The following is a 12,053-nucleotide window of genomic DNA, read 5'->3' as shown; positions in this document are numbered from 1 at the left end:
CACCAGAAATGCAACCATAAAGGAGTTTAAACTTCTAAATAACCAGATTAAACTTGTGCTAGAGTCTGTTACTTCCTTTTCTTCCAGACTTCTTCCCAGATGTTCATTTAAGGAACATTTTGCTAATTCAGACAAGTACAGTTCTCTGTATTGGACCCAAAAGCTTTATTCTATAGAGTTGTCAAAACAGTGTCCTATTGCCAGAAGAAATTATCTTGTTGCTGTTGCATACACATTTTTTTATCAATCTATTTCTCTGTATCTGCTTAGTCTAGTTTTGGGAAAAATACCAAATTTTATTTGCTGACATTCTTTCTGCCTTGTTTGATCAAGTATCATTCTGAAGCTGCTACTGAAGAAATCTCTGCTAAATATACACAAAATTTCTGACAACTCATTCCCTATTATTAAAAAGAACAGCAGACTGACAGGAATGAAGCACTACTCTGACTAAGCAGACGCTAATTAGATGTTTATAAAATTTATAAACTGTATTATGGTACATTAAGGTAATTTTAGTCCAGCATTGTAGCATACAGCAAAATGTGGAAAACTAATCATTTTTACTTTAAAATTATATTTACCAATGCTTTTGTTCCAGTTTTTCCTACGACAACATTTAATTGCATTTGATTTTTTTCATGACATGTAGTAACTTTAAATGCTTAACTTCTAACTCAGAATATGAAAATTGAACATGAGGTCGGTGGGAATTGAACAACCAGATGGAAAACAGCCAACCATGGAACTGTTTGCTTGGGAATCAAGCAGCTGCTTGTGCTGTCACGTGGACAAACTAGGCTTATTTTTCAAAGTATGAAAAAGAGGAGGAGGAATAGTGTATAGAAAGAGGGGGCTCTGAAAGATTGGGAGCAGCCTCAGCTTTCAGCCACCAAAAGTTACACACTAAGCACGAGTCAGCAACTTCAGAATCGTCTACCTGGAAGAACCCCAACACAAATATTTGTTACATTCTGAGCAAACCCCATCACCTTTGGGGAAGTGAGTTCCACAGGAATGGGAATGAGCATCTGCAGTGATCCAGAACGCCTTGAGTCACTGCAACAATCTTATTTTGGGGAGAAAGGGGTATTAAACTGCAGCAGCAGCAGATGTAAGGGGGTCTGTACCCCTCAGAGAGAATAATTTCCCTTTTGATTTCACTAGTTCCAAAATCAGTAACACCTGAAAGCCTTCAAAGTTTCTTGGTCAGTGTGAACTCTGACATTGATGAACTCTGATTCCTACACATAAAGTACCAGACCAAAAAAAGATCTTTGTCCAGGGAAGGAGGAAAATATTAATACTAACATCACTTAATTGCTTAGGCTGTCAACAAATATGGATTTCCTTTGACAGGGTTAACAGTACTAAAAACTTTCTCTACTTTTTGAAATGTTGAACTAAGTATTTAAAATACAGCACCTAATCAACACTGTTCTATTCAACAGACTGAATTAGTGTCTGTGCTCTGCATTCCTGCACAATGTTTTAAGTTAGCTAAACATGCTCAGCTTGCAATAAAAGGAACTTGATACCACTGTCATCAGTAGAATTAAAAAAAAAAAAAAAAAAGACATCAAATAGTTCCAGGATAATGTCTAAGTAAGACATTAGAAAATGGGAAGAAATCAAAATTTTCTTTTACTTTGTAAATATCCAAAAGGTTTCTATGTTGCACACGAAACAAAACAACAAGTAAGCACTGCCACATAAATGAGTGAATAGTCTGAAAAAATCTCAGTCAATGTAATAAGTTAATTGTAAAGCCTTTAAAAAGGGAAGATTACATTTTCACACGAGTTGGCTACTTTAAATTTTCATAATATTGCTGAGAAGCTTTTTATAATTACATAAAAAATTGATGTGATGTCAGGAGAAAGCATTTCAAGAGCTGCTGTGAGTTTATACCTTGCACCTACATCTACTGAAAGTCTCTTGTTTACCTACTGCATATTTTACATAATGCTACATCTTAGGTACCTATGCATGGCCACTTAATGTATAGAGTTTAAAAATAATAACATTTCAGAAAAAAAAAAATCTGTGAATACAAATCCTCTATTTCCATAAAAACTCACAAAGTAATAATGCTCTGCTAAAATTAAAAAAAAAAAGTTTATTCTCTGCTTCTTCCTACTAATCTTGAGATTTTATACAAATTAGCCTAGAAAAGTTCAGTTGCAAATAGGAAGAACACTCAATACTCAGGTGTAGCAGTGCCAAAAGAGAGAGGGACTTTTTAAAGAATTCTGCAAATCGGAAAACCAGAACAAAAGATACATCATATAATGGAAGTAAAAAGGACTAAATAAAAATGATCACACGTTTAAATGTGAAATATTAATTACTAAAACGTCTATATTAATTACTAGGAGCTTTGAAAACCAGGAACTGGTACCATCAAAAACTGCTTGTTACTATGTCTGTTTTGCTTAAAGCATTTATATGCATCCCTAAAAAGAATAACTAGAAAAGTTCATCAAAAATAAAAAAATACAGTGCACTAAAAGTGATAGAAATATGCATAGCTACCTGCAAGAAAATGTATTTCACTAAATTTTCAGATTAACAATGATTCTTAGGCTTGGGGAGGGAGAAGATCCCTGGGTTTTAAACCTTTTGAGCCAGTGCCACAGAGAAACAGAATAATACACAATAATGCACATCCTTTCACCTTAGTGTGCATACTAGAAAGAAGGGCTTATCCTCACATATTTACTGTGCTTCTCTTTGGGATCATGGCAACTCTAACAGCACAGCACAAACTGAATGAAAGACACACTGCTGCAACTGAGGGATCTGATTTATAAACCTAAAAGGAGAATGAAATTAATCCTTGCACCAGCAGCTTCAATACAGAATGGTGGTAAGGGTTAAAAACCAGCAGCAGTCAGGGTTGCTGGTAAATGCACAGACACACTGGTGAAAATTCAAGGGACTTGTACTAGAGAACCCAGAAAAAAAGAAAAAGACAAAATCATAAGGCTCGGTGATTGGTGAGCTCCCGAAACGATAGCACAGGTCAAAGTACTGAAAAAACAAACTTAAAAGTCTACATGCAGTGCCTTTTGCACGGGTGACAAAAGTTACTCAGATATAGTGGAGGGTCAACAGAAATGAGAAGAAAGCATAAAGGGAGATTTACAGCATGAACCACGAGCAATTTAAAAAGAGAAGGAGTGATTCCTGATAATATCTCTGAGAATTCAATGTTGCTCCTCTGCAGCCTGTTTTGCAGAGGTGGCCCAGATTAGCTGCACGCCTGTCTATTTTTACATACATTTAAATTAAATAAATAAATAGATTGTCAAATGAGATTAGTTTAAAATATTTTCCCAGAAGATGTACAGGCTTTGAAGAGGAACACAGAAAAGCTTTTAAGTATTCAGATTTGTTCAGTGATTTCTTTGTGGGTTTGTTTTGCTAAGAAAAAAAACATTCTGTATCAAAACCTGGATGAATTCACAGGTTAATAGCTTTACTAATTCAAAACATACATGCCACAACACAACAGTATTAAGGTGTGCAGATTTTGCTGCAAGGAATCAGAACAATGCTGAATGTAAAATCACAGAAATAGGAACACAGTATCTATTTCCTTATCTGCAGTTGTCAATTGCCAGAAACTTCAAAAGCCAAGAGAGAGTGTGACAATTAGTATAAAAGCAACTGGGTTAAGTAACACACATTAGAAGTTTTAATCACATTAAGATTGTTTCATTTCTTACAAAGAAAGCAAATTCTGAGCAGCCACAAGTGCTGCAGCATTCGCTTTGTAACTGAACCCCACAGTGAATCTTACACAATTGCAATATGTTCTAAGGCATTGAAAAGAAAGCAGTGCACCCTGCCACATCCTGCAAATCATGAAAATAAATGCCAGCTTCACGAAAATGACCCGGTTTGTTTAACTCTGCCTGGAAATGCAAGCACAGGTACTGCACCCCAGCCACGCTCCCCTGCAGCACACACACCTTCCATAGCACAAAACATGCTGCAACTACAGGCTAAAATCCACCCTCCCAAAGTCCATTTATTAACAAAAGATTGACATGGAGAGAGACACTACCTACCCACAAATACATCATCATCTTGAAAGAAATCAAGGGCTCTGTCAGCAAACAGAAGTCTCCTTACTTCACCAAGTATGTCTGGAAGGAAAACTGAAAACAGTGGGTAGAAAATCTTGCCTTTTTTCTGTCAAGTCCTCACAGTTCTCTTCTTATACAAGGTATTTTTTTTAGTTTGTTTATGAGAACAGCATTCGTTCAGTGGCTCTTTCTGCGTGTGAAGTGACTTGCTTCAGGCTGTCTTTTTTCTTCCCTTTTTCTCCCTAACTCAGTCTGTCCTTTCTTTACTGTCAAGCCTGCTTAGGTAACAGTTCTTGGTGTATCTATTTAATGAGCAGGTCCGTGCACTAAAGGCAGCCAACTACACTGGAGAGGAGAGGGGGGGGAGAGGGAAAAAAAAAAAAGTAATAATAAATAAATAAATGGGAATATACCACTTCCTGATTATTATTATGGGATCTACAGACGCCCCCTCTGTAGGAATTTATAGGAGGATTTCTAAGACGTCTTGAGGGAGGGGGGAATCCTCAGAGTGACTCTGGTGGCTCTCGAGCCATTACCTCTCCCTGCTGAAGGACCCAGTTCACAAATCCCGCATTTGAGAAATTTTTAAACTCAAAGGAAAGCTCCTACAGAAAAGAAAGGAACATGTACTGCACCCTGCTTCTCCTTTATCTCTTTAAATGTACTTCAGATAAAAGCTGCATCCAGTCAGGTCAAGGCCTTTCCCAATCTTATTACGCTCACACAGGAGTGCTCAACACACTTTTCTACAGCCATCTACTGTCTCCACAGTGTTACTGCTGCTCTGCCTGCTGCCAGCGCCAGAAACGGGGAATACAAACTGTAAATCAGACCATTGCAAAAGTGTTTGGGCTAATTTGATTTATTTTTGGTAGGTTTTTGTTTTTTTTTTTTTTTTCTTACCATACTAGATACTTCAAAATCAAAGTTATGATTGTGATTTGCATATTTAATATAGGTTAATAAAGAGAACTGCATCTTTTGCTCTTTTTTTATTTTTAAGTTGAATGTACATTATGCAAATGAGTGAGCATGCAAGAGACTCGAGTGTTTTTGATTGATACTTGGACTTTTATTCTTTGCTACAAGAAAATACTTTTAACTCATTTAACCCATCTCATTAAAACGCACAATATACTTAGTAAATTAATTAGCATCATCCTCAGGTGAGAAACAATTTTAAAATGTAAACGAGACAAGTCTTAGTTACTTTTAAGGCTGCATTATTGGGTTTGAAAATCATGCCTGGCCTTGTGAACTGGTGCATGCCACACCCTGAGCATGGCACATTTCGGGTACTGATGTGGAGAGCTATACACACAGTCTCTCTACCAAGTGCATCAAATCCATATCATAAATCAATAACTGCTAAAGAGATGAGGTATAAAAATGGTCATGGGTACAAGATTAAACAGAAATTTTGCCTTATTTTTATGTTTGATTATTTATTTGTTATCTTTGGTCACTACTTCGCACTTCTTTAAAAAAAAATCCCATTCTTTTTACCTAAAGACTCCAATCCATTTACATATTCAGCCTGACCATACAAGGTGAAATGTCACCTAAATAATTAAAATACATTAACTAAATTGCATGATCACTCACTGCACCAGGGCAGGTGGCAAATGGAGAGGCACCTGCTGAAAGAGCCCAGAAAGAGGAGATACAACAGCGAAGCAAGACTGGGGGGAACAAACTAAAATCCACAGAACTAAACCAACTGGAATCTGCCACCAGGGTGAAGTCCAAGTAAAAATAACTGCTGCAGCACTGACAGTTCAGAGCTGATTAAACAGCAAAATGAAGCAATCAATTCACGTGGCACTTCACACTAAGATTTCAGTAGAGAGGTTTATACAGATAAACAGATACATATACACACACAGAGCTATTTATGCTTCATCTGTAAAATACTACAGCCAGCTAAAATGTTGTTGTCTCTTTTAGTGGAGGCAAAAGGCAAAGATTTAACACAGCAATTCCTAAAGTGATAATTTTTAATATAATGTGCAATGACAATAACATTTATATAAGTTTAGTGCAGTTTATAGATAAATAAAGCCACTTCCTTCACCTGGGCAGACTACAAGAGGAAAACAAAAACCTTTTGTTTCCAGTTTTGAGTTGTTTAAACAATGCATCAGTTTAGCCACCAATACTCAGCTCTCTCCCAGGCCTAACCCAGTCACCTTTAAGCTGTACACCTTCACCTCCTTTAGTCTCCTGCATGGTGCACTGTGTTCTGCAGTCAGTTACACTGTAATAAACCTGAAATATCATGTAAGAATGAATTACATTATACTGGTTAGGCTAAAAATACATTTGCTGATAATCTATCTGAACATCTGCCAGCCAGCAGTTCTTTCTATCTGTGCACCTCAACTGAACACAGGAGGTTTTAGAATTTTCAAAGACTAGTTAAAGATTTTATTAATGTGATAAAAGACTGCGCACAGGTATTGCCTATAAATCACTTCTGTATCAAAATTTCCCTGTTTAGGAGCATAGCATAGGCAGCATAAGAAACTTCAGGGAATGATGTCCCAAGGCTTTCAACTACTCTCTCTATATTCTAAATTCTCTTCATTATTAAGTTGGTTACTCAGCCAATTCTTCACATTTTATTCCTCCAAACAAGAGGAACAAATTGTAATGCTGCTGTACAATACCATTCATTTGAAGTCTTTTATTTTTCACACAGATATTATTCAATACTTTGTTAGATCATCTATAGTTCCTGTGCAGGTAGAAAAACGTGGACAAAAAAAATGACTGAAAACAGGTATATTACTGTGGCTTTTGCACCTATGGCTGAAGTTCAAACTGAACCCTGCTTGCTAAGGTCACTTCTTACATGTTCTGGATTTGCAAACAATGCGAAAAAAGTAAATAGAAGGTACTGACCACAATCATTTTAACAAAGGCTGGTCCAAGAGAGCTGACATCAGGTTCAGGCCAAAGGCTATTGAAATCAATGAGAACCATGGTGTTCTTTTGAAAAACAGGCACTCAGAAGCTCTGTTGGCAATCTGGGTGTTTGCTTTGTGCTGCTGTGATGGCCCAGTGCCTCTGCTGCTCCCAAAGATGCTCACATGGAGCTCTTCCACAGGGGCTCACAGGTTCTGTCAGCTTCAGAACCAGCACTGCTGTGTGAGCTTGTACCACAGCCTGAACTTTTATAATCAATCAGAATATCATTTATTTTCCCTACAGAATCACGAGGGATTGGTGAGATATTAAGGGTAGATAAAAAGACTTGGTAATAGTAAGAAGGAAACAATAAAATTTGTACTCATAATTAATCAAGATTAGTTATATGTGTGATCAGCACATTCTTATTGGCACCTAAAAAGTTCCCATTTCTAAAAATCAAGCTCGAGATTCTAGGAGTTCCATTACCTTATTAAAGGACCATAATTCATAGACATATCTTGGCATATTTATTAATGACACAGAAGATTGGAAATAGCACTGCTATTGCTGCTTACTGCATTGGAAGATAAGAAAATGCAGACTAAGTTCCTCCTTTTGCAAGGGATGTAAGACTCCTAGGAACTGCAGGAATATTAAAACAAGCTCAGTGCTAGATGGTATAATCTGTTTTTCTAGGTGCTATATGACCATACAGAAGGGTATCAAAATCATAGATTTGACTAATGGACTGCACAGACAAAACTTTAATGAGTCTCTGTTTTTAACTAACATCTCTGTTCTTCTGAATTTAAACCAGAGGGATTTAAGAATTCTTAAAAACCAAAAAGTCTAATAAAGGAGGGAGGGAATGTGATGGTAATGATTACACTGCTATTACTGGTAATAAACTGGTTTCTTTTGCTTCAACTTCCCCAAGAAAAGATACAAATGATGAACATGATACATGAGCTGCAACAATGCTAAAATCTCACATAATTTACACAGAATACAAAAAATAATTTGAAGCATTTAGAAGGCTAGAAATATTTGTGTTTGTGCTTAATTTCCACACCTTACCAGCCTCATCTATCATGGCTGTATATGAAATGAAAAACTGCAAATTGTTAGGAGTTATGGAATCAAAACAAGTCCTGAATCTGTCCTTGTGTCACTGCAGTTTTAAGGAGGTGGGTTTTGCTGCATTTTTTCTGGCTTTTGCTTTTTGGATTTCAGCATAAATGCAGAAGAGCAACTGAAGTACAACTTTATGTACAGCCCAGCTAGTTTATAAACTCTGTGTTTTCACCACACAGTTTTTGGTTTTGTGTTTTGTTGTTTTTTATTTTTTTTTTCCATTTTCAGTTAATTTCCATTGCTTTAGCCCTTCTGTCATTTTTGATGCAAGAAATCGGTTTCTGTGCTCATTTGCTCTACAACAAGGTCAGAATATTGTCCCAGGAAAGCCTGAGGAGCAAGCAGCCAACCATCTGGTCATTAAAGCTGAGCAGAACTGAAAACCCCCAGTGAGGATTGCTGGCTGTGATCGATTGTGCTCAGTGCACAGTCCAAGGGGGACAGGCAGGATGGAGGCAGGTGGGAGCTCCCTCAATCCCACATTCCATGGCACGTGCACGGGGTGCACAGAGCTGATCATTCTGATCATTTCCCACAGAACCAGCAACTTTGCTTTCCCTTTTCTTAGCACAGCAAGGTGATGGGAAGAAAACCATGAGGGGTCTGCCCCTTTGTCTGGTACAAACACTTCATTTGTGATGTGTCTGGAACAATGTCCATGGCTTATTTCTTCCAACACTCAAACATCTGAGAGGAATGATGGATTTGTCTTTACAACCAAGCTGTGGGTCTGCTGGTAGATAAAACCAGCACTGAGAGATAAAAGAAACAATGGGAAGGATTCCACTGATTGATGAATGGAAAAAGATATTTGCTTTTACAAATAAGCTCTAGGTTGCTGATAAATGAAATTCGACATTGAAAGATGAAAGAAACAATGGGGAAAACCCCCTAAATTGCTTAATAATTAAAAATGAAAAGGAAGGGTTATACATTAGAGGGGAATCTTTGGTATCAGGCGTATTGGGAAGTCTGTACCTCTCAAATACCTCAGGCAATGAGGAAAGAGAGAGGGAAATGTGGCTGGGAAATTAGGATAAAAAGGAGGCTGTGTCTTCCAAAAATTGGAAAGACCCCAGGGGAATGCCCCACGGCCTCTCCCTTTATTTGAATAAAGTAAAAGGATTCCTCTGTCTCCTTTTTGGACATAAACCTCTGGTGTTTGTGGATTAATTTTCCTGACAACATCCTATCCTGACAAAACTCAGGGTAACTAAGTGATTATAATTAAGCCAAATTATTAGTGATCATTGCTCAGTTGGTAGCAGCTCAATCAATCCATACCCATAATTTCAGTGGTAGGTGCTATATTGCTGCTGCTTCCCTCTCTTTGATGAGAACAGACTCAGCCAACAGTTCTGCCAAAGAGAGCCCTGGCAGCCACAGGAAAACCTCACACAATCTCTCCTGGTTTTAGGATGTCAGCTGCACTCCAGCTCCAGTCTGATCAGCGTTACTGTGGGTTGATGATGGATTTGACTTTACTTCAATAAGGTCTGTGAAAGAAAAGTTTAACACAAGGACAGCGGGATCAGAATTTACCCGCTGCAAGAAAAGAGTTTTAACTAAATTTCCTGAAATGTTAGTACGACTCTCCAATTTTCTTCTGGACAATGCCCAGGTAGGTGTGCAAATCTTCCCCTTGATTTTAGATACTCTGCTTATACAGTTCACAAAAAGAAACAAATCAGTTTCAGCATGTAATCATTCACACTTAAACAAAGCAAGCTGGATATCAAATATTGAATACTGGTAACAAGTGGCTCTCAATTCACCTGCTCCTTGAGAACTTAGATTGGTTGAATAAAATTGAATAAATTAAGTATCTCAGGACACTCTGGAGCAGAGAAAAGAAACTAATGTCATCAGTAAAATTACCTCCAGGTAAATGTTTGCTTAGCTTTAGTCAACATCTTCTTTCCAGTGCCCATAAAATCTTTACTTCAAGAGAACACAAAGACGACTCACAATCTTAAAATGCATTTTTAAAACCTGGCAGAGGGTATTTCCATCTTCACAGTAGGACACATAATTATATTCTCCTTAGAACAGACTAATCTGAAACCAACTATTGCTAACTATTATCTAGTTATTGAAGCACAGGAAAAAAAAAATCTCTTTTCAAGATATTACACTCAAATTTGCTTTGGGTAAAGATGTGCTCCCCAGTAGTGGAGGCAGCTAATCCCATCCCTCAGGTAACATCAGCCCCATGCTGCTGCTGGCAGAACCATCAATCAGCTCACACCAGCTGATGCAGGGACCTGATGGGCTGGGAGAGGGATGGCACTCAGATAAATAAATAAAACTTGCCACACTTGCATAATAAATCAATACAAAGTTGTCTCTGAGACTTCTTTAAGTAATTGCAACTATTGTAAGGTAAGATTTTGTTTTAAAAATGGGAGTAGGGGTTAACATTTGGTAATCATCACTAATATGATAAAAGGTTCCTATTACCAATGACTTCAGGACTTCTTCCCTGTAATTTTCAGTTTATGAGTATATAAATTGCTTTGTTATTTAGTGCAGGGTCCTTAAATCCTGAAGTCTTTATGCACTGGATGATAACAAATGGATCAGTTTTACCACTTCTAATAGTTCAGTAAATCATGGAACAGCCCACCTTTCAGCAAAGCCATCAAACAGAACTTATCACAGCAAACCTATCAGCTGCTATTTCTGACTATATATCTGACACAACTAATCCATGCTCTGTCTTCTCATCTCATTTGTTTTTTAACAAGGTGAGAGCAGCCTCATAACTGAGGCTGGGTTATATCAGTGTTTGATTTGGTGAGGGACAGGCACATCCACTGTGTGTGCTGAGCACTCTTCTCCTGCTCCCAGAGCACCACTGCTGATGGCAGCACCTCTGACAGCAGCCCTGCCATAAAAAAGGTGAAAAATCTGCTCCTCTGCCACCTGAACTCCTGGGAACAGCACCAGAACCAGTCAGGCTGGCCAGCATCTCCAGTTTTGCTCTCAGTATCAGAAAGGCCTCTGCAGCAGTGTCCTAGTGGAGGTATTGCCCATGGACAAGTGACAAACAGGCAGGACAAGTGACAAACGAGGAGACACAGGGGCAGGGTTTTAGGGAGGCACTGGAGGGGCAAGGCGTGTGCTTGGAATGGAAAACTCTAAAACTAATCCTGGCTATTCAGAGAGAAAAGAGGGAAAAGGAGTTAAGTAAGAGGATTGAGATATCTACAAAGACAAAAAGCTGATGCTACATGTGCTAATCACTCCCAGTGTATTAGCAGTGCACAGGGACAGCCCTGAGTTAAGTCCATTAACAAAACATCCGAGTTTGGCATTTTTGAGACAATTGGTGTCTCATGATTACTGTCTCATTAAAGCTGGGGGTTTTTATACCACATAACATCTGCAGAGTGTAAAACCTACACAACTGCTGGGGTACTTCTTGCACAAGTATTGGCTGTGTTTAACAATCAGGGAACTCACACTTTACACACAGAATTCACCAGTCAGGTACACAAAGTGATGGTCTGGCAGTGGCACCAGCCTGGAAACAACAACTCTCTTCAGAATCTTCTACTCCTCATTCTCAAGGAAATCAGAGACTGTTTGAGGAGCTCTAATGGCACCATCACATAGAGAAAAGGAAGCCATGAGGCTGCTCTTTAATAAATCAATGCCTCTTTGGCTGCCTTCCAGACCACAAAAACACTTTGGGCATCTATAGCTGCCTTTCATTTTGTGACTTGTAGGACCCTCTCCATCATCTTGATGTCTGCAGATTTTCTCCAATGCCCTTTTTTTTTTTTGGCTTCTACCACGAGACTCACAGATGTGTCTTTAACAGGTCTCAGACTATGTTTTTCCAGAAACACTTGACATTTTCTGAAAACTGACATGTGTGTATTAAAGACAAATAAGTAGTGAGAC

At 38.2% G+C, this 12,053-nt stretch overlaps 1 protein-coding gene across 5 annotated transcripts in view; it reads right to left on the bottom strand.

Moving 5' to 3' along the window:
- The window catches only part of RBFOX1 (RNA binding fox-1 homolog 1), a 1,013,650-nt gene that overhangs the window by 338,297 nt on the left and 663,300 nt on the right, over positions 1 to 12,053 (bottom strand). The window contains exon 1 of one of the 5 annotated variants that reach the window (XM_053957197.1): positions 4,077 to 4,325. The exons of the other annotated variants lie outside the window; for them this stretch is intronic. Coding sequence (XP_053813172.1) covers positions 4,077 to 4,094 — 18 coding nt within the window. The 5' untranslated portion in view covers positions 4,095 to 4,325. Of the gene's footprint in view, positions 1 to 4,076; positions 4,326 to 12,053 lie in introns of those variants that run through there. 5 annotated transcript variants of the gene reach the window in all.

The sequence above is a fragment of the Vidua chalybeata genome, chromosome 16, assembly GCF_026979565.1.
Source record: "Vidua chalybeata isolate OUT-0048 chromosome 16, bVidCha1 merged haplotype, whole genome shotgun sequence".
Taxonomy (NCBI): Eukaryota; Metazoa; Chordata; class Aves; order Passeriformes; family Viduidae; genus Vidua; species Vidua chalybeata.
This window is presented reverse-complemented; position numbering and strand designations above follow the sequence as displayed.